The sequence below is a fragment of the Mauremys reevesii genome, linkage group 7 (genome assembly GCF_016161935.1).
Source record: "Mauremys reevesii isolate NIE-2019 linkage group 7, ASM1616193v1, whole genome shotgun sequence".
Lineage (NCBI taxonomy): Eukaryota > Metazoa > Chordata > Testudines > Geoemydidae > Mauremys > Mauremys reevesii.
In genome coordinates this window covers 35,768,339-35,792,363 of record NC_052629.1, presented here as the reverse complement: position 1 = coordinate 35,792,363, position 24,025 = coordinate 35,768,339, and the positions used below count along the sequence as shown (strand labels likewise).

At 36.9% G+C, this 24,025-nt stretch overlaps 1 protein-coding gene across 14 annotated transcripts in view; it reads right to left on the bottom strand.

Moving 5' to 3' along the window:
- Positions 1–24,025, bottom strand: part of PRKG1 (protein kinase cGMP-dependent 1) — an 885,489-nt gene that overhangs the window by 33,878 nt on the left and 827,586 nt on the right. For 12 of the 14 annotated variants that reach the window (XM_039547328.1, XM_039547329.1, XM_039547324.1 and 9 more), the window contains one exon: positions 14,516–14,612. In XM_039547328.1, the coding sequence (XP_039403262.1) occupies positions 14,516–14,612 (97 nt within the window). Of the gene's footprint in view, positions 1–2,402; positions 2,460–14,515; positions 14,613–14,713; positions 15,232–24,025 lie in introns of those variants that run through there. The other 2 variants (XM_039547335.1, XM_039547336.1) reach the window with 2 other exon arrangements.

Below are 24,025 nucleotides of genomic sequence, written 5' to 3'. Positions count from 1 at the left end.
ATAATGCATAAGGATTCTTTTGTGCTTTTTTATAGATCCTAACACTTTATAACAGTGACATTGCAAAATCTAGTTTGCTCTGTCAGGTATCCAAATTGCTCAGTTTTCTATCAGAATTATGCATTCAATAAAGAGAAAACAGCTGCCAACATTAATAATTTCAAACAAAAGCCAGTGCACTATCCATGGTGGTACTGCAGGCATTACAAATAGGACTTGTTTTCTTTTGTCATTTATTTTTTACAGACAAATAGTTCAGAGAAAAACAACTAATATATAAACAATGGAGTCAACAAAAAATCATTAGTAGATTCAATACAAAAGCTAAAGTACCAGCAACCTGTCTCAGCCTAATCTAAGTCAAAGAATTTTTTGTGTGTGAATTTTATTTGTAAGGCACTACTACTGCCTGCCTTTATTTTTAACTTTGACATATAATAAACATTTGTAATGATCTGAGTGATTTTCAGATCAATAACTTAAAATTTTATGATGACTGGTAATAACAATAAATCATACTTCCTCTTCCCTTTCTAGTAGGTCATTCTAATAGCATGGATATTTGCTAAGGTTATGTCATTTATATCAAAGACTTTTTTTTTTAATGACTGGCTTTAGTGATGCAAGTAACTTATTGAAGATTCCAAGGAAGCTTCAAAATAAATAAATAGTGCAAGAGTAGTTACTTTTTGGACAGAAAAAAGTCAGCAGTTTTCTTATTATCTAATAACAGTTCTACCGTCATCTCCATACACAACACACAAAAAGCAACAACTATCCAATGCAAGGCATTGACCTACAGCAAGAAAATTCAGTCAAATTTTCCACTCACATTCCTAACTTATTTTAAATCGCATAGGTATTGCAAGAGTTTGAGATCAGTGTGGGATTCATTTGTATTGTGTCTTCTGGAGGCTTAAATTAGGATCTCCTTCCTTCCTATGGGTTTGCCAGGCCTTTTGGAGGTGAACTTAATGCTTATTTTACAGCCTGCAAATGGAAATCCTGCATTTATTTACAGGTAAAGTACAGGTATTGGCACTGTAAACTTCCCCACCCTCTTCAGGGAGCCTCAAACCTGAGTCTCCATGCCCAATCCATTATTGGTGTTCCTGCTGAGATTGCCAAATAGCGCTAATTGTGCTGGTTGAGATTATGATGTAAACTCCTGGATTCAGACCATCAACTCATTTCTGTTAATCCACCGAACAGTCATCATCTTGTTGTGATTGTCAGTAACTATTGACCTTTCTTAAGCCCAGTGACTTAGATGGGAAAAGATTTTTCTTTCATTAACAACCCTCTGAATGATGTGGTCCCCTAATTAAGTCGTACACTTAATAGGACTTTCATATATTTTTCAGATTTTATTTTTTTATTACAATTTTTAAAATGAAAAAAAAAAAAAAGCTAAAAGTTGCCATAAAAAGATCACTGTTGACCAAATGAGACAAGGGCAGCTAAGAACATTTGCCCACAGTTTTGACAAGAAAATGCCACACTAGGATACAGAAGCCAAAAATGTTTGTGTATCCCAACTCATCAGAAGGCTGATGTGTTCAGTAGAAAGTTTAGCCTTCTGGGAAACCCACCACAAAAATTTGCCAAATATTTTTGCAGTGGAATGTATGAAGCAAAATTGTTGGGGAATTTTGCAAATGAGCCATCCTTCTGGAATTTTAAAAAACTGCCTTTAACATCACAGCAAATTTCAAAGGCCCTAGAGTAATTGCAGGTTCAGAGGGAGTCCTGCTGGGTAGAACCACATGTAACAATCACCTGCTCCTGAGGCCAGAACAGTAGTGTCAGGGTTCCTTCCCCACTCTGAACTTTAGGGCACAGATGTGGGAACCTGCATGAAGGACCCCCAAGCTTATTTTTACCAGCTTAGGTTAAAAACTCCCCAAGGCACAATTTCTCTCTTATACCTTGGATTAAGTAACGCTGCCACCACCAAGTGATTTAAACAAACATTTAGGGAGGGCCACTTGGAGCCCGACCTTCCCCAAATATACCCCTAAGCCCGTACACCTCTTTTCCTGGGCAGGCTTGAGAAAAATCCCCCAAACCCCTCCACCTCCTTTCCTGGGCAGGTTTGAGAATATATCCTCACCAATTAGTACAGGTGAACACAGACCCAAACCCTTGGATCTCAAAACAATGAAGAACAATCAGGTTCTTAAAAGAAGAATTTTAATTAAAGAAAAGGTAAAAGAATTACCTCTGTAAAATTGGGATGGTAAATACTTTACAGAATAACAAAAGACTCAAGAACACAGAGGACCTCCCCTCTAGGCAAAACCTTAAAAGTTACAAAACCAGGCAAAAACCTCCCTCTTACACAAAGGAAAACACAAGCCAAAATAAAAGTAAACTAATGAATTTCCTTGCTAAATACTTACTAACTTTATAGGAGCTGGATTGCTTGCTTCCTTGATCTATGTCCGGCAAAAGCCCACAGAACAGACAGACAGAGCCTGTTTCCCCCCACCCCCAGATTTGAAAATATCTTGTCCCCTCATTGGTCCTTTTGGTCAGGTGTCAGCTAGGTTACCTGAGCTTCTTAACCCTTTATAGGTAAAATAGGAATTAACTCCTTACAGGGTAAAGAGGGATTTTATGCTACCCTTAGCAGTATGTTTATGACAAGTAGCTGTGAGGGTCGACACAGTAGCTACCGGCTGACCTTTCTCCCTATCAGTTCTTTACAGGTTGGAAAGCATACTGATCATTTATCCTTCCTTCCGCCCCTCTACAGTCTTCTTTTCAGTTATCTCAGCTTTCAGAGCAGCATAGATCTGAACAAAGGACTTGTCTCCAGAAGTGGATGCCAACTCTCACTACCAAGGTAAAGAGCCTTTTACATATTATGGTTTTTTAAATCGGTGAAGGGGCAGAGACTGTGTAAGGAAAAAGTGTAGAGAAGTTGGAACCAGCTAAGCAATGACAATATTCAGAACTTATATTCATTGAAGGGTCCAGGACTCCAGAGACACAGCGTGTGTGTGTGTGTGTGTCTATCCAATCCAAGCAGCACTTCACACCTCCCACTGTGTTCAAAGATCTCCAAGTTGCTCTGATATCAGGTCCACTACTTCAGTGCTCCCTCTAATCTGCACAGATTGAGTAGTGGAATGCAAAACAGACTGAACACTGGACCTGGTATTAGAGCAGTCTAGAGAGCTCAGTATACTGAGGAGTGTATGTCCCTATGCTTATGTCTTGGGCAAGGTCCCTTTTTCATTGTTAAAAACACAAAGCCTAAAAGCACTGCTCCTCTTTCTCTGATCAGTTTGTTGCAAATGAAATTATGAAGCAGAATTCCTGTTTCTCTTTCCACCACATTTTCAGAAAACACAGTTGAAGTAACACTGTTAATTCTCACTGAAATGCAAAGGAAAAGGAATGAGGCAGAGAGTGGAGACAGAACTCATGCTCAGATTCCATGCTGAAGGGTGATGTATAAAAATCTAGGTTGAGAGATAAAATTAGATTAGATGGATTAGATTAGACAGCTCTGAAGGACTCTTCGTTTGCAAATAAACTGCATCCCAATGACACAGAGTGAGGTGAAACTGAAAATCTGCCTCCAACGGTAACAACAGAAATGCTATGGGAAAAATTGTTTCCATTTATTTTCCATTGGCCTAGAGACTGCAGTGAATAGGACACCAAATATAGAGATTTGGTTAAAGTTGTGTCTGCAACTTTAATTAGCATAAATTAAAGTAACAGAACTAGGGAGAACAGCCAGCTGTCTCCCCCCAACACAAGCTACCCATCAGATTAAGTTCAGAACAATTCCCAAACAAATAAAAGTAAATTCTTAACATGAGACTATCCCTCGCCTGTTCATGCAAAATGTAACTCATGATCAGCACCAAGCAAGCCCCATATCCTCATGTGTGGAATGTGGGTTTAAGTGAGGGAAGTCTCTTTCTGCACCAGACAGCATAGCCCTCACCTTTCCAGGCAATGTGCAGCAAGAATCCAGTTAGATGTCACCCGGATAGTGCCTTGGACTGCAGCAGCAAATCTGGCCCTCCTGCTACTTCAATTAGCTTGCACTGGACACCTGCTACAGATGCAATAAATAACTATCAATGTCCCTAGCCAAACCTCCTGTGTACTTCCGGGAAGGCAATTCCTCCCTCCCTCCCCCATTGCAATATGGGAAGAGCTTTAAAAGGGAGCCGGCTGAAATTCAGAGCAAAATGGGAAATCCAGCAGTAAAAAACAGGAAAGGAAAAAACAGAACAAAACAAGGGAAGGGGAGGTGGGGCAAAGCAAACAGGTGTGAATGGTTGTGTATGCCTGGGAGACACAATACAAGCTGCTCTTCCCTTGTGGGCTGCCACTGGGCCAGGGAGGTGTCTTCAAAATCCATGAATGGGTCAGTGATATGGAAAGTAAGAGCCTGTGTCCATACACAAAGCTGACACCACTACCACTCCCCATGGCAGTCCAGTCATGCCATGTTTCATCATCATTTGTTTATTACAATATTTTGAATCATTAATATTAAAGTTCAACCGGTTTCTTTTAAGCAAACCTGAACAGATTCTTCAAGTCCATTAATGTGACAAGCTCCTTTGAAGAAAACATGAGGCACTGAAATGGGCATCACTTTGCTGCCAACAGTTATGAATTCACATGACAGCTTCTAACCTCTTTGCTTTGAGAAAATATTACTGATCAAAATGTCTTTAACAGCTCAAGGGTTTTCTGCTCTTTGGCTGTTGGAATGTTTAAAAATGACAGTTCAGAGCCTGAGGATTAGAGCCAGAGCCTTGTAAAGAATTTTTTTAAAAAATCCATTCAGAAAGAGGTCAAGAGCTTTCAATAATTAGAGCAATATCCATACAAAATTAGCTAGGCCAAGTTGCTAACATCTGGGAGAACAGAAGAAAACAGATCTAGCCTCTCTCACTCTTCTGAATTCTTATTTCATTAGACCTCAGTTGGCTTTTGCATGGCTCACTCAGCTTAAACTGAAATGTTTCTCTGCTGGAACCACTCCAAAGTTGCTGCTCTGCTTATGATGTGTAAAATGCTTTAGCTTCCAACACACACAGTATGTGAAAAGACTGATTTTTTAAGGCAGTTATAATTCACAGACGAATAAGTATTTTAACCCTGAAAACATTTTTCAGATTTCCAGCCAAATGAATTGTTAGCATGGAAAAAAAGAAGGCCTTTATGGGAAAATAGGACGATGCCTCACTCTCACAGACCTTGGGAGACAGGCCAGTCCTCGCTTACAGACAGCCCCCCCAACCTGAAGCAAATACTCATCAGCAACTACACACCACACAACAAAAACACCAACCCAGGAAACAAACCTTGCAACAAACCCTGGTGCCAACTCTGTCCACATATCTATTCAAGGGACACCATCATAGGACCTAATCACATCAGCCACACCATCAGGGGCTCGTTCACCTGCACATCTACCAATGTGATATATGCCATCATGTGCCAGCAATGCCCCTCTGCCATGTACATTCATCCTCCTGAATAGTTAACCTTTAACAAATATTTACTAGAACGTGAAATAATTTTCCAAAGGAAGGATTTTTTAGTGAATATTACCGAGGAGGTTGTGATTAGTCAAAGCGGGCCCTGGAGTGCTCATGATGTTCTTGACCTCTGTCATAATCTGGGTTTACAGTATGGTACAGAGACTGTACTGGTCTTCTTGTGATGAATGGAAGTCAGATAACCGTGCAATTTTTTTTACTATTATAGCTTTGATATTATTGAAATGCCTGTGGACTGTGGCAGGGATGCACAGAGTTGTTCTTGAATAGCTCTGTTCTTTCTTTCTGAGGGTTACTATAGATTATATTCTGCTGCTGCTGTTTCATGTGCAGATTATTAGTTGAGGTGATATGGGCTATGGTGCCTTCAGTACACTGATATGGCTCAGCTCTATTTCTATTTCATTACCCTGATGGTGAAGTTGCTCATCTCTTCCAGCATCAAGCTGAGATTCAGGCATGGTTGAGACCTGGCAGCCCAAGCCCAAAAAGGCAAGACAAAGCGTAATGTTGCTTAGCTAGGTAAAACAATGAGAAACAATAGTGGAAGTTAGGTCAGCTTCCTTGAAAACGAGAATTTGCTTGTCTTTTTATATTTCTGCTTCACAGTTTGAGGGTCTAGCTAGACACAGAATCAACAGACGATATCTAGGTAGCACCAGCGCTTTTTGCTTTTTCCAATCTGCATTGGTAAAATGGCTCTGACATTTCGTGTTGACTGTGGAGTTGGATCTCACTAAAATGATCTATGCCTCTGACACATCCAGATTGGTGCAGGAGCACGTGCTGATGGCTGAACTGCCACTCCTAATCATTTGACAGCTGTATTAATAGTGATACTTTTAGTATTCATAGTCTTGTATTCTGAGATGAAATTTGCAATTTCAGTGGCTTTAAAAATTAAAAGAAAAGCTCCAAGCTGGTTTTGATGTATGTAAAAGTATTTGCAAATTAAATTTCTAAGTGGTTTTGCTCATCTGCATCTTTTTAGAAGCAACTCTCAGTAAGAAACCATCCTAGCTTACTATCTGCACGTCTCCTCCTAGTTTACTAGCTACAAATCCTGGAAGAAAGAAATTATGGATAATAGCTGTCCTGGCTTCTAGGTAAGTGAAGATACACAGTAAATTGAATTTGTTTAAGTAAAAAGTACAGATTTCTCTAGGCCCTTTTTAAAAAAACATTAGATCAGAGTGATTTTTTTATGGATGTACAGAAACTTCAGTTATAGTGTTGCATACATTAACTCTAAGTGAGCTAGTTGGTACTACTTTAATGTATCCCTTTAAAGTTGCCTGTGTTAGCACAGGTAATACCTCTCAACAAAAGAGGATCCGCTGGATCATCTGACACTTCTGAAATTGTCTGCAGTTACCCTGTAATACAGTTAATAGAGATATCTTGATATAACAAAACTCAGAAAACTATGATTGCTATGGACAGGAACAGATGAAATCTACATGCTCATCCTACTATCTCTTTTATCGTGATAGTAATAACCCACTCAAAAACTGTATCCACCAATTAAAATACAAGTGCCTTTTCACTCCTGCCATCTACAAGGTTTCCTGTTTTCTCTGGTCTCCAAAATAAGTATGTTTGACCAACTAAAATAGCAGCAGCTGTCACTGAGCATAGCATTTAGAGTACAGACAGGCTAAAGAGAATGCAAGCTGAGTTATCTTAATCCTAACAGCTGAACTGCTGCATGAACAGGAGTAGCAAATATTTTTTTTAAAGTAAAAGAGTACATATTTTTAATTCCAAAAGTATTCATGTTGGGACAACATGAAATTGTTTTCTCTATAAATAGTACTCTTTCGCTTTACAAATTGTGCTTGCAAAAATATTGTGGGAAGATATCTGCCTCAAAGTATTTTTCTGCATTTACTATTCCAGTTTTGTTGGTACAGTGAATGTTTTGAAGACACTGTACCCATTTACTTAAGGTCTGATTCTGCACCTTTACTAAAGTTGGCCCTGATCCAGGATGCATTTAAGCATGTTCTTAACTATAAGTACATAAGTAGTCCCACTGGAGTCAATGGGACTACCTGTGTGATTACAGTTAAGCATGTGCTTAAATCTGCTGGATCAAGGTCACTGAGCAGCACATTATCTCATGAGTGGGCTATTCACAGAGCAAGATATTACTTAGTGTGAGTAAGAAGTGGCAGATTCTGGCCCTCAGAGACAGAGCCGTCGAGAGCGGGTTCGGGCCCCAGTGAAAAAAAAATTTTGGGCCCACCAGCAAGGGTGGACTGACTAAACAGGGCCGACGAAGCTGGGGAAGCAGGCCCCGGGCCCCCTTCCAGACTGCCGGGCCCTGGTAATTTGTACCGGCTTCTCTTCCCGCCCCCACCCTTGTTGGCACTGCTTAGAGATTCTGGCTTTGTTTTAATTGTATGATGATTGAAATTAAAAAAAAAAGTTAGAATTGAGTTTGTGGTGGATAGCAGTGTAAATCCAGGACTTGCAAATGGCTTTATTTCCTTGTTATTGAAAAAAGATTAGATTCAATTAAATGACAAACCTGTGTTGTGGAAAGCACTAAATGTTGTATTATTATGCAAGACAATTTGAATGGTATGGACAATTTGAATGGTATGGAACATGGGAGGATAGCATGGGAGGATGCTATGGAACATGGGAGGATAGCAGTGTAAATGGGAGTGTAACATGGGAGGATAGCATGGAACATGCTATGGAACATGGGAGGATAGCAGTGTAAATCCAGGACTTGCAAATGGCTTTATTTCCTTGTTATTGAAAAAAGATTAGATTCAATTAAATGACAAACCTGTGTTGTGGAAAGCACTAAATGTTGTATTATTATGCAAGACAATTTGAATGGTATGGACAATTTGAATGGTATGGAACATGGGAGGAAATCACCTGTAAAATTTTACATTGTATGGACATGTGAGTAATACATACCGTTCCATGCATAAAATCATCTCAATAAAAGTTAAGTACCAGAATAAGTGTTATTTAGATAATATATATTAAACAAAATAAAAATCACATTACCGCGTTTCTTGAAAATAATATTCACTTCTACAATCATTCACACGCTCAATTTTATTTCCATTTTAATTAAGAAATCTAGACTTAAAACAAATCCTCTTTCTACGCATTGTTGTTAGAGTAAGCTTTATTACACCTTGGCTTCTTTGAGGTCAATTGGAGTTTTGCCATTGATGTCAATGGAGCCAGGATTTCGCTCATTATTTATAATTATTGGACTTATTACTCCCAAATAGATTGTAAATTGCAAAGTTTTCAAAGCATTTCATTCACTAATCTTAAACATTTTTTTCAACCTACCAAGGTCAATTGGAAAAAACAAATATAACAGCAATCAAACTGTTTCTTCCTTATTCATTTGTTTCCTTTTCATATCCACCTATCCACCACAGTCGAGAAAATTAAGCAAAAATGTTAGGTTTGATAGATGTGCCACAGACAATACCTCATCATTTTTGGAACTCCATGTCATTCCTTCTGGGTAAAATTTTCCATACAAAAACTAACACTCACAAAGTATTTTAATACAATGCTTTCAATAAATATTAAAAACCAGAGAAAGGCAAATAAAGAAAATCCACTTTCTGTAGTATTCAAGCCTAGTGTGATAGTGTCATTCAAAGCCTTAAAATCATCTTCCTTGCCAATTACAGCATTCACAATACCCATTCTTTTTAAGGAAGGGATTCAGAACCTTCCAAGATAAGGCCCTTAGTTGTTTCCTTGTGTGCATATGTGTGCACGCACACACACAGAAAGCTTGCTTTTTTTAAACCTTGTATTCTTTGCAAACTAAAAAAGAGGGATGAAGAAAAGGCTGCTTATACAAAAACAGAAAGAATGTCTATGCACTTGGAAATATATCCAAATAAGTGTCAGAATCTCACTTCTGTCATCCTGTTGGAGTAAAATTAGATTTTCCCAAGCCAGCTAATTAATCAAGTAGGGCTTCTGGAAAGCCATAAAAAGGAGTATTTACAAGAATGCCTAGAGGTTGCAATAAATTTAATAGCACTCTAGAAATAATTCCATGGCCAGCTATCTCTTAAAATGTAAATTAGCATGCCCACACTGTCTGTTTAAAATCTGTTTTGTATAGACCCAATGCAGCCAAATTCTTAAACATATGCATAACTTTAACCATATGCCTAAGTCCATCCCATCTCAGCAAAGAAGTTAAGCATGTGCTTAAGTTCCATTGACAGTAATGGAACATTAGTACACGCACAGTGTTAAACACAGAATAGTGCTTTGCTGAACTGAGACCTAAAAGACTAGACTAAATTACCCAGTTGTTTATAATTTGGTTTTCACAATCTTGGTCCTGCTAGTGAAGGCATGGGGCTGGACTCGATGACCTTTCGAGGTCCCTTCCAGTTCTAGGAGATAGTTATATCTCCAATTATTTATTTTTAATTTTTATTTATTTGTCTACATGGCACCAATAACAGGATGCCGCCCTTTGGCAGTGCTTTATACTTGAATATTAGGTATATTAACTGCTCACTATCAACTTATATATCCATGAAAATGGGACGTGGGAAAGATGAGCTTTTCATAGTCAATAGTTTTGATTGACATACAGGACCGAAAAAGTTGACTATAGTTTCAGATATGATGTCAAATTGGACAATGGTTTCACTCATGTCTATGATTAGGTGTGGAGCAGTGGTACTAATTTTGCAATTTTATAAACACAGCTTTAGAAATGTAAAACCTTTTTCTTTGCCATTCACCTGGCAAGGTCTCTGAGTGATAGTCAAGCATCTCTGAGGTGATAACAACATAAGGAACTGATTTTTACTCTCCTTGTGCTCAGTGCCCCTTCACTTGACTCGGTTTTCTTGCAGCTTTGAATTTATATTTATATTTCTAGATAAACTGATATACTTATTCCAATGCTGTCAAGAATAACCTGTGTTTAAGTCTAAAATATGTAGAGTTTGGGGAAGATAGCTCTAAAAAAGGATTGAAATCAGAAGGAAACCAGAGAGCAATAATAACAGAAATAAATAAATGAGAAAATATGACCTTATGTTGGGGGGCAGGTGAACATGTGGTGGACCTTAATGGAAAATGACATTCTATGGGTAATAACATTCATTTAAATTTTAGGTCTCCCCAAAAGAATGAAAATGTGCAAGATATTTTTTCAGAAAATAAGACAATTGTATTATTTTTCAGGGAAAAAAACACAAAAAGACATTTTTATTTTACATATTGTTTCTTTATATTTCATATCAATTTAATGTTCAGTAACTTGACTTCATACACCATATGCACAGATTGTTGCCTCAATGGAAGATGCTTAGATATAACTTTGATGAATGCCATGTAAGTAAATGAGTCACAGTAAGATAGAGAGCTAGACAGCACTGAGAGATTTGCCTTTGTACACTACAGCTAGGCTTGGTCAAAAAGTTCCTTCTTTTTCCCCACAATGATATCCTAGGAGAATCAGCATCATTGTGTGAATTTTTTTTCCTGTTAGGTTATGTAATTAAAAACCTAGATATCTTGTTTTACTTCCTTTTCTCACATCCTTGGACAACTGGATACCAAGTTGTGGAAGATATTTCCTGGAGTAGTTTCTACCTACCTGGCAGACATTAGCAATGTATGAGGGTAGCTCTGGGAATGCCTCAAGGTCTAATACATGTGTAGTTTGTGGGCTGTCTGAACATTCCTGTTTATCTTTGATATATTTTGGACTAGGAATACAAGACACAATTTCAACTCTTTGTAAATAAGAACCCTTAGCTTACTTTGTCTATTTTATGGTTGTTCTATAAACTTGCCTCCAGGGCTATCATTCAGTCCGTATATTCCACCAGGTATCACATTTTTGTTGTGAATTCACGTTAGCGTGTAGTTATGTGCCTCTTATGTCTCTATTTGTCATATGAAAAAACCCGCTATTTTTTGCATGTTTACATGTTAGTATTGCTTTAGCCATGCTTACTCCAGCTGAGTGCCCTACAATGTAAACACGGAATGGAATTTATTGGCAATTAACTCTGTAAGCAGTGCATGCTGAGATACAAAGTAAGTTTGAATGAATATATCTATTAAGTATTTTTCAGGGATGAATGCTCTGTTTATAATTTCCATTGGTTATATTGTCCCAGCTACATAGCATTAAACACTTCCATGTTCACTTGCAGTTCAAAGTGAAGCTCCAGCTCTTCCTTTTCTACCTCAGTGACACCATCACGGTATCAACATCAGAAGTCTATTAATTCAATAGCTGTTCTTTGTCTTAAGTAAAGTGAGCATTTGATCAGAAGTGTGTATTTTGGATGTACATATCAGGAAGAGTGACTGGGGAAGGGAGGACTGAGTTCCTAAGTGAATGCGTCAAACAACGTAGAAGCCAACAAACTGCCAGTAGAAGAAGAGTGAGAAAATTGGAATTCTTTAACAGTCCCTTTTACCAGTAGCCAAGAGTTCTTTAATGGTTCTATGTGGAAGGAAAGAATTGGCATATGGTGTGTGCTTGATAGAAAAGCATAAGCTTAGTTTGGTTTTTGCTTAATTGAAATGTGCCATTCTTTTTATAACTAAGAAGACTGTCAATGGCTGGAATAGCAGTGACAACAACTTTGGAGCCTCTTCTGGTCTCTCCTTCCAATGAAAGACTTTGATAGATGCTTACTACAGAGGAAGTCTGTTTGGGGGCAAAGAAAAAGGACAAAAATGGCACCCATGATGATAAGAGTAATATGGAACAGAGGTCAGATATCTAACAAAAACTGTGCAAACTCCATGTATAACAATACAAGCCTACTGGAAATGTCTATTAACTTATACAGACAACAAAATTACACAGGAAAGACCACATCACCACATTTGACAGCTAAGATTTTTCATTACAGATGATTTTATATGACTACTACATTTCAACTTTTTGCTACAAAAAACACCAATCAATTCCACTCTAATCACCATAGAATTGACAATTAAGTAACTGACTGTCTCGCCAAGAGACATGTATCTGCATCTACACTGACTCAAGGGATGAGCTCTCAAAACAGTCTAGCATTCACAGAGGTGTCTGGAGTATCATCCTTATATTTATACAAACCATATCTGAAAGTTAAACTACAGTCCAATAGTAACATTCTTGCTCTTTAGCCAGGATTTGAATCCCAGACATTCCAATTTCTAACCTCCTCACTGGGTACACTATTGAAGGGCTTAAAGTCACACCTTGGGGATGGGAAAGCTATCACCGCAAAAGTTGAGATTAAACTATAAACATTGTTCTTTCCAGTATAGTGCATTTTACTTGATCACAGTTTTTCTGGAGAAGCACAATAATTATAACATTTTTGAGCAAAAAATTACACCCCTGCTACATGATGGCAAGCTTGTATAAGGCTTTCCTATGTTACATAGGCACTGAGGTTATAGCACCAATGTTGCCGTGTCTGCTCTTGTTTCTCAACCAAGTCCTGTTTTGCATACTATAATAGGTATTGACTTAGGTCCTGCCCACACGATATGACTTCTGACTAATGTTGTAACAGTTGGAGGTACAGACATCGTAACTAGCTATGAATAACACAGTTCAAATTATGTCCTAGTCCAGAAATCTTTACAGGATTAGAGTCCTAGAAACAACAACTCTAAAACTCCCATGAAGGATCATCTTTGGTTAAATTTTAATAAAAATGAAAGTCCAAAAACAAAATAAAAACAAACCAAATAAAACCCTCTCAAAAATAAAACCAAACAAATGAAACATATGTCATTCAATATTACAAAATGTTGAGACTAAGTTAAGATTGCTAAACTAACAGAAGTCAGGAGAGTCAAAGTTCTCATTGACACTCTGTATTCTGACCTGACATAACATATGAGCTATAGTCACAAGGCACAGCTAAATGATGTAAATCTGAGGGTCACAGTTTTAACATAGAACTTACTTGCTTTTAGCAACTTTCACAAACATTCCAGTGTTATTTTTACAATATTTCATCAGGAGTAATACAAATGCTGATTGACGGCTATATGTTTAACTGCTTTTTGCTGATTTTCAAGATCTAAGCACTAAGGGGTTAATGTAAAAATAGTGCTTTATCCCTATACTTTTATGAAATGGGGATTCCCATTCTTTTTTGTGATGGCATCAGTAACTCTGTTTACTGCACTGTACATAACTTATAGGAGTTCCTAACATACTGAACTAGTGTCGTATATCAGGGACTCCATGGTCAGCACAGTAAATAAACTAACCTCCAGTTACTAATATAAGTTTCTTATTCACTTGATATTTCAAATGGGTCATTCAACTGATAACATCTCATGTTTTTCCCTGCTTAATCTTTGCTTTTAATGAAAAAACTGTCCATATATACCAAAATGCATGGGTAGCTTTTGCATCAGTTATATTTCTTCCTTACAAATTTTGCAAAGAACATTCTTCTATGAATTTCGGTTATTACAACTAAACCACATATTCCAAAATATCTACAGAATCCAGTTTTCTTGTTAATCAATGGCATTATTTGGCTCTGAAATATTTTGAAAAAAATTGTTTTTTTCAATTATTGCTAATTAAGATTTTAGATTTCTGTTTACATTTTATCTTTAACATTTGTATGTTCATCTATATCATTTTTTTATAAAACATGAGCTATGTTCATAGGTAGTACTGTTTAAACATAACACTACACTGGAGGATGAAGGCATAATGAATGCAGCCCTTAGTGATGGGATTTCCTTAAGGTTAACTGCTTGAAGTTCATTCATTCCTATTCACTCTAAAATTTAATACAGCTTTCCTCAGTTACTGGACAATTTAGAATCCTGGAATGTAGTTAATTTACAGTAAATCAAATCCTATAATGAGGAACGATTAAAAGAGGGGAAAGACACACTTGTCCCAGAACAATAGAATTATATAGACGTCAAAGTTATTTAAAAGACAAAGAAAGGTTACCTACCAGTTCAACTCGTCCAAAACCTCCAACTCCAAGAGTGTCAATGATGTTGAAATCAGACAGTTTCAGGTTGGCGAAGAAGGCAGCTTCGGCTTCATATCTGGATTTTTTTATGTGAAAAAATGGAAATTTCTTAGAGGTGCAAACCTGGGTATTGCATAAGATTGTACCTGAATGGCATGAGTGTGGAACAGGATTTACCTGTTTAACTTCCATCTTGTGTCAAAGTCTGTGTTTGTTCACACTCATAGTTTTGTTGGTCCCAATTGTAAAGTACAATATATATTTGCACTTTTCCCCCCAAAGTAGGAAAATCAAAGTTTCTACTGTGTGTCTATAAAACAAATTTTTGTACTGTAATTCAATTCCAGTTATCAGTTGAATGCTACATTTTGACACTTCCTATTAATCTTCTGCTGAGGACTGTTTTGCCTTTTAGTATTTCTGGAAGATAAAGTCTCTCATATGGGTTTCCCTTATCCACAGGCTGGCCGTAGTTTCTATAAATGTTTATTGAAAGTAGCAAGATCATTAAGGTCCCTGGAGAGCAATCACAGCCAAGTTATATGAAATCAGATCCAATAAGCTGAGGGCTGGCGTGCCAATGTCTGAAATGAATGACTTCAGACACATATTAACATTCCTAAAAATGTATCTTCACTTCTTTTATATTTATAAGCTTGTTTAGAGTAGAAATTCCCAGCTAGTATCTGACAGTCCTGAAGCTCTCTCTTTAGCCTGTGTACAAGTGGCTTGCAATAAAAGTTCACAAAGCACTAACTATGCAAGCATGCAAATCTGACACATGCAAGCCTGCCAAAATAAGCTTCCCACAAATATACTTGTGAATATGAATCCCTTAAAATATCTCCTTGTTGAGGATTATGGTATTTTTAGAAGGCTCAGAAGGCAGATGGATGAACAGGATCCACCCGCTTAATAAGGAGGCATTGCCAAAAAAGTCCCTAGTGCATGTGCATAGGCAAATGCAACCTTTGACATTCAGGAACACAGAATTGTACGTGAAAGTAATGTTGACAGGATTATGAACACAAGCATGCAGGGTAGGAATTGTTTAGTGAGTTTACTGATATACAATATTTAATTTTATGCCCATATTTTGCATTTAGAGGATCCAAATAACCTACAAAGTGCTATTTCATGATAACATAACAAGTAAGCATGGCTCACTACAGATAAGGTTTTAATATTTTCTGATAATAATACAGTCATGATAAAATGTCATAATGTTACTGATGATCATATACACCTATCCATCCACCTAGCTTTTTAATGTAGCTAATCTATCTATCTAAACTGTCAGGGCTGTCACTGAATAATCTAATCTAATTCAATAATGGAATGTAACTGATTTACTCCCACCTTATTCCCCTCAAGCTAGCATTCGTTATTCTTTTTAAAAGTGAAAGGACATTGTGAGGGCAGGGAAAGCAGGAGTTGACCTGTTCCAAGGTAACAGAGGAGCAGAAAAAGAGGGATGGGGGTGGGGAAGGTGTTTGGAGTGGCCATACATAACAAAGTCCAAATTAAAACATAATACAAGGCAATCCTATCTTGTGGTTTGTATGACAAATTAGTTGAGTTCTGCTTTATTATTTATAATGTCATCAGATTCTCTCAATAACCTTGAGCCTATGGCCATAGCAGTCTGACTGCATCTGATATTGGAAGCTAATCAGCGCTGAGTCTGTTTAATACTTGGAATAACCTTGCATGACATGTCTGCTTATTGATTATTTTATACTAGCCATGATGTGCATATTAAACTGGCAACATAAAAACTAAGTAAATAAAAGGTCTACTTCTAAATCTAATTTTTAAATAACAAAGAACAAATTACATTAGCAGTTGCAATCCAGTCAGGAAGATGTTACTTCAGTCTGGCTGCCTGGACGAATTTAAACTATAAATATATTACAGTTTGTGACTTCAAATGGTGTAGCTCTTTTGGTTGATTTGCTACATTTAATAGTTTCTAGGATTTAGATGTAATGGTAGGGCTGAGATCCTGTCAAGGATTTGCGCCCTAGTGTTGAACCAACTGATGGAATGCTTCCCATTGCCAAGACACAAAGCACCACATTAGCCATCGTGCGGCAGGAAGGAGCAAGACAATGTGGTGACTGGGTTTATCAAATGAGGAGCTCTATGTGTATTAAGCCAAGTCATTTATTCCACAATATAGGACATGTGATATGCACTTGGGGCGTGCCATGCTGGCCAATCCATGATGTCAGGGAGGCATAGGATCCAGCCCTCTTCCCCAGTCCTGGGAAACTTGATTGGATTTCTCCAATGCTGAGGAAGCAGAGGATCTGACATGCTAAGTGCATTTTTTCAAATGTTGTTAAGGCCTCCACGATCAGTTTTTGCATAGGAAAGACATGGAATAAATCGTTTTCATTTCTATAATGCCTTTTATGCTGAAAGACTGTAAAGTGCTCCATAAACTGTGTACAGTTCATTCAATTCCACTTGAGAGGAGAAAGCCTGCCCCAACAACCCAAAATAGAGTACAGACAAATAGGTGCTCTTTCTGATTCTTGGGTATTCCGTAAACCCTCTTTAAAACCCCCAGTACAAAAGAGCATTTTGCAGCAAGCATATATCCTTCATCTTTCTGTGTAAAGAGTCACAAAAATTGATGCTCTAATGGCAGCTTTTAAATTGGGCTTTCTCTCTTAATAAAAAAAATTAATTAAAAATATCTTTAAGCTTCTATGATGCATTATTTAATTTTTCTTCTTTTTGGCTAATTTTGTTTGGTAAATAGCCTGGTATTCTTCGGTCAGTTCAATGAAGACTGCAAAGCAAATTTTGTACAGTGTGCCAGATACTTTGTCATGGGCATTATAGAAAAGAAAGAAATGAATTATATATATTCTGAAACAAAAATATATGTAAAAGAAAGAGTACAGACCAGACAACAATCCGATTTGGTCTAACAATGATAATTACGCTCTAATTCTGTTTCATTCCTAAAAGTAAAGGTCAAACTCTAATCCCATTCAACCTCCAATAAAAGAAGCAGACTCTCATCCTATTCTGTTTCTTAAGGAAAATTATTTAGGGCCAAATTCTGCCCTTATATATGTGCATGTAAATCCTTGAAAAAATTGAAGTCAGTCTGGAGAAACTTCACTGAAGTCAGTTACTTCAGATTTCCTGGATGTCATTTAAAAAAGGATTGGCCCACAGGCCATGGAAAGCTTTCCCTACATATCTAAGGAGAAAATTTAGCCCCTACCTCTAACAGTCAAAGATTTGCATTGGGTTTTAGCTGTACAGCTAACTTTAACAGGAGTCAGATAGCTCAACACTGGGAAAACCTAGCAGTAAATCTATAATGTAATTTAAACAAAAATATCAGAGTGAGAACATGCCTGTTCGTGCCATAAATTAGGAATCAACCCTTTATCCTAGTTGCCCTTAATACCAAGGATATGACTTCAATCTACTTTCTTCTTATCCATTAATTTGATTGTGTGCTGCTTTCTAACCCAAAAACGGAATGATACTGGAGTATGCACTCTCTCAGAAACAGGTTCAGTCACACTACTAATGGCAGATAATGGGCAAATATAGTACGTTCAAACCATTCTGTCTTCAACATTGAAATAGGATTTCTCAATTTCATGTAAAAGAGAAGCAGTATCTTATACTTTTACCGACTACATTTTACATGTTATTCTATAGTGAATTTGCTTAATTCCAAAAATATTCTCCAAAGTGTATTTAGTCATAAAGGATTAGGAGGGCAGTTCAATGAGAACAGATACATGTGAAAGTTAAATAATATATGTAGACAGACATGTCTTGTTTTGGGCAGTTCAAAGAACCAGCTGCTGACAGAGACATCCAGGTCCTTGGGAACCACCCCAGCAGGGACAGGTTGAAATGCTAGTGGGATGTTTATTACTCATGCTCTAGTGATAACTAGTGTGATGTACAATCTGAAATAACTTGAATCTCCTTGGAAAAATATACACATAAGTTCTGCTCATATTTCTTAACGATTTCCATGCCAAAGATTCTAAAACCTTTCTCCAGCTGGCATGGCAGAAGTGTTTGAGGTAGGTTAGAGGAGAAGGTTATACACTAACTATCTGGCCTTGTAAATAAGGTCTCCAGGTTTTTTTGAACTGGCCATGATCCTTTTTGACCTCTGGAAGGGTTGGTGACAGCCATAAAAATAACATTTAGTTATATAATTTAATAAAGTAATTAATGTATAGAGGTACAATGAGCAGCCACAGAGAGGTGAAAATACAAAAGAAAAAAAGTGGATTGAAATTTTTCAAACAAAAAAAAGTTGATGTGTCAAATGTGCAAGGGGGAGTTAGCTTATTCTTAGTGAACATGGATTCTCACCAAAGTATTCAGCTGATAGGAGGGAAAAAACCAAACATGCCTTATAACCCAAGTTATCCATGCAAAGCAACCAAACTTCTTTTAAAGCATTTTCAAGAATTTAGGCAGCAGGAGATGAAGGGAGTTAGGCAATCAACACCTACTTAATTTCAATGGGAACTGTCTGCCCAACTCCCTCAAAATCTTTTTTTCCTTAGATAAAGATAATGCCTCCTATTAAAAGAGTGAGAGATTCCCTTTGTCTTTGCAAACATTTAGGCATCTAATCTCCTTGCCTTGGATATTTAATGTCCATTTATGTTAGAGATGGACAGAAAATAAAACGTAAGTTCAGGTTTGACGGTGACAAAATCTCATGAGCTGTTCTACTAAGATTTTTTGCAAATCTGCATAAAACCAATCTTGCCACCTTATTTCTTCTGAAATCTCATTAAAATGGTTATCCTTTTGATATCTCAGAAAACAAAACAAATACTAGAAATCAGGCTTCTTCTGGTTCTTGTTTTGGCAGGTTTTGGTCTGGGGGCTTTTATCCAAACCACCTCCTTCCCAAAATTCAAAGAGTTCCAATCAATGTCCTGATTTTATAGCACATTTAGTATTAACTGAAGTTATATGTTAAAAAAAAAAAAGTTGTCAAGATGCCCCAGCCTGTTGTTGGTCACTGTGCAGAAATCCCATTGCACAGAATTTCCCATTATTTTCAAAAAGCAGTCAGTGAATCAAGCCGTAAGTATTTGTATAACACATGTTATGCAGGGAAGATGTGGTGAGGAAGGCGTTTGGCCATTTGCATAGCATGTTGGAATGTCCACTTTCCAACTATTTAACTAACAGATTGCTGCATAAAAACACAAAGAATTACTTTGAAATAAATTTTAAATAGGACTTGAAATGTATCAAGAGTCACCACAATCTTAATCACTCAGGCACTCTAAAAAGAATGAGAAAATGACACAAGAACAGAAATTTGTAATTACCCTATTATTTAGTTTTACTGAGCTGGCTAATAAATGAATTTAATGTGTTGGGAAACATTAGACATCTGTTACTAAGCAGTCATCTCCAATACAAAACTTGGCTTAATTCCATGTACACTGCCAACTAGATGTAAATTGTAACCAATTAGGAGCCAACAATAAACTCACTGAAACTAATAAAATGACTTTAAAGAAAAAAAAAGAACTTCTGTGCCTTTTTCAATGATATCCATTTATTCAATGTCTAATTTCTTTGGTTTTACATTCCATTTTATTGGCCAGCTGAATTGTTTCCATACTCTAGCTATTTTGCCATCCTCAGTGCAATTTTGCAAAAGAGATTTTTGGACTCATTGCAGAATGTTAGATAAACTAGTTTTCTAGCATCTGGGTGACTCTGTTCAAGTCTGGCCTACAGCAGGTCACATACGTAGTGTAATAATATGTAATAAGCTTTATGATCTCAACCTATTTAACTGGCACAGGACAATACCCCAAAAGCAAAACATATTTCCAAACAATTAATATTGCTTGCTCAGTAAGAGTCTAGAACTGCAATAAATTGGATCTGGCGTGGGCACATTTGTAGGACTAGTGCAGAAGGCTGCACAGTGCTAACTAATACTTGTTCTGGCTCCAGGAATCAACCTGTATTTTAATCAGAAAAACATTCAATAACACAACCTAAATAAAAAAAAATATTCGCAGTTTAGCTCCCTCCTCATAGTAGTCAAAAAGAACATTTTAGCTCTCTATGAGTACTCTGCTTAAAGAATGTAATTTAAATAATCTATGAGACAGTGAAACAAAAGTTTCTTTATTCTGTGCATTGTGACCTTAACTATCTCAATTTCAATATAATTGAACTGACCTTTAATTTGTTGTGGTTTATCATTTCCTACTGATTTTCATGTGCTTTAAAGAAAAGCTTTGTAAAGTGGCATACTTGCCATCTTTAATATTAGTTTTCTGTCACTGGAATACTTATACATGTGTTGTGCAGAATTAGAGGTACACTAGTGGGATGTGTTTGGTCTAAAAGGAGACTGATGCATAATTATTATGATTTGTTTCAGAAAGCAAGTTACACCTAATCTCCAACCTGGGTGAAATCCTGGCCTCACTGAAATTAATGGCAAAACTTTTATTGACTTAATTGAGGTCAGGATTTCATCCCTATAGAATCTTGTGTTTGTGTTACACAGGGAGCAGAAGGAAAGCCATTGCAACTTAGGGTCATCTGTAAGGCCCCAAAATACTTTAACAGATGTAGCTGTAAATATATGAATGGATTCCATTGAATACATTAGGACTTACGTGCTTAAGCTTACACGTGTGCTTATGTAGCTGGGGATATTTTGTGATATGACAAGAACTTCTAAAACTGTTGGTTTTGATTATATTAAGTAACACGGTCAATCAACTCCTGCACCAGAACAGTTTTAGGAGGAACTGTTATCCTGAACTGTATATTGAAAATTTGTTAGCAAGCAACAGATTCTTCAGTGATGGTAATGAATCTGCTTTTTAGGGTAAGTAAACTGAAGGTGATAAACTGATTTAAATTAGTGAAAGAATGAATTTCACCTAATGAAACTGCAACATTGAACACTTAAGAACAAAGTTTATGAAAAAGAATTTATCATCATTTTGATGATAAAGTATTTTTCTCACTTCTTGTCTCTATGATCTGATATACTTACACTGTACCTCGTAAAATATACAAACTGCTGCCCTCCCATGGCTTCTGATGGCTATACAGATAACTTGCTATGCCAGTTCTAAGTGCGTTTTCTGGATTGGATTTGTGTATACCAGTTGGTAAATAGAAGTGCAATTGTAGGCATTGGGGGATTAAATTCAAGCAATGAATATTCCTATTTGTTAGTAATGTAAACAAGAGGTAAATTATATTATTGTTTCCATTCCCACTGTATTATTGACTGTCCAATTTTTTGTAATGTAGTTTAGGATATTTATTTAAAGGTCAAATTTCAAATATTTTATTTCTACTATATGTGATTTACCCTTGGAGAATATGAAATTTATGAACGAACACATGGGCAAAAGCAAAAAATAAACGTCTCATGTCAGTTTTGCATGAGATCCTTACCTTCAACTATGCCCTGTTTGTGTGGGGCACAGACGATAAATCAACTCGCACACCTTAGCCACATTCAGGCAACAGAGAGAAGTACGGAAGATCGACAGAATATATTACAAGCAGCATGATCCAGAGCCTGGAAATGCCTGTAAGCAGATTCTTGAGAGGCATTAAGTGTTTCTTTATAAGGCTGAACAGCTGCAGAGGTGTTGTCAGTCATCCTCTCAGAGCTCCCACCCTATGTGTGGGTACCAGTGATCTTCTATCGTATGCTCAGTGTGTTGGTCATCTTCAATATTACATACAGCTGGTGGAGATGTCCCTTAATGGACCATTGTAGTACAAAGAATTATGAAGATGATATTGCTCTTTCAGGATCCAATCCTGCAAGGTGCTGAGCATCCCCAGCTCCCACTGGCTTCAATGGGATCTGAAGGACCTCAGCACCTCCCAGAATTGACCCTCAAGTTATCATTAGGTTCAGTGATGGCTGAGATGTCCAAGTCTGAATACAAGAGGCAACAGCAGTAGACTGAATTTTCCTGAGTGGAAAAAAACACTTGTATAGGTAATGTCTATGTTTTGTATCTCCTATCTCCAGGTACCCATTAACTGATTTTTAGATGCTCTTTCATTGCACAAAAATGCCCTTTCATACAGACCCCTTTTGAATGAACACTGCCATTGGTAAGATAAAAATGTCAAGAAAGAGGCCTTTTCTTCAATTATTTTACTGACAAATATATAGTAGTTATATAGTAGTACAGAAAACTGTATTTATTTTTATGGCCCATCAAATCATACTAATAATGTCCCATTACATCAGATTAGTTTATTAGTTCATTTATTAATACAGTATCACAAAATCATATTGGGACTTCTCCATTTATAGGAAAAGACAAAATGATTCTAACAAGACACTGCACTGTTAGATAAAAAGTAATGACACAACAAGACTTTGACATTCCCTTATTGAAGGATTGTCATTTTTGTCCACTACAGCCCCTAGTGCTGCTGACCAGAAGGGGCTGGCCTGTTACTGCTATGATTCTGAACAGGACCTTTTGGCCTTTCCATATGCATATGGAACAGGAGACATTCTAGTATGTCCATACAGTCTATTGTCTGCAATTATTTGCTGTCCTCATGGTAGACCATATCTACAGGGGACAGACATGAGCAACACTTGGAATAAAAACAGATCTTTACTTAATAAAACAGCAACAGACAGGTATTTGCTGCACTCCCAGCAAGAGCAACAAAGACGAAATCATCACATTAATCTTTCACCCCAATCTTACTTTTTCATAAATATTAAAGGAAAGGGAGAAGGAAATATATATTAGCAGGAATAATATTCTAAAAGAAGAGTATAATAAAACCTTTCTTTAGTTCAGGTCTCCTTCTTCCAGACCAAGATCCTTCTGAGGTCAGCAGTGCAGTGGCTTTAATTCCTGGTTTAGCTGCTACCACTTCATTTTACCCTTTTTACTTTCTACTGAAAATCCAAATCAGAGAGATTATATTTGGATTTTTAAAAGCAATGACTAGTGAGCTTGTTGTGCTTGCGGCAACTATGCAATTGAAAGTTACAGCTTCACAGACAATTGCATTAAAAAGAAAGGTTTTCTTTCTTTCCAAGTTAATGTTGCTAAGGCTATACATTTTGATTTAACCTACCACCACCTTAAATTACAGCGTACTTGCCTTTAATGAATTCCAAATCAGGAGAAATAGCATACCTCCTAGTTTAGATTTTCTAACAGAAAGTGAACATTTGAGTTGCAGCTAAAAGAGACATTAAAGCTATGGCATCACTAACTTCCTCTGGAAGGGGAAGGAGATCTGAAATTAAAAACATAAAGTTAAAGAGAAACTAACAGAGAAGTGATTTTTCACTAGAAAAAATATTTGTATTTATTTTCAAACTACATTACTTAGGAAGTAGAATTATTAAGTAATAGGCATGTAGTATCTATGTTCACAATTGGTTCATAATAATTTTAATGTTTTTGAACAATTCTAATACTCAGACAA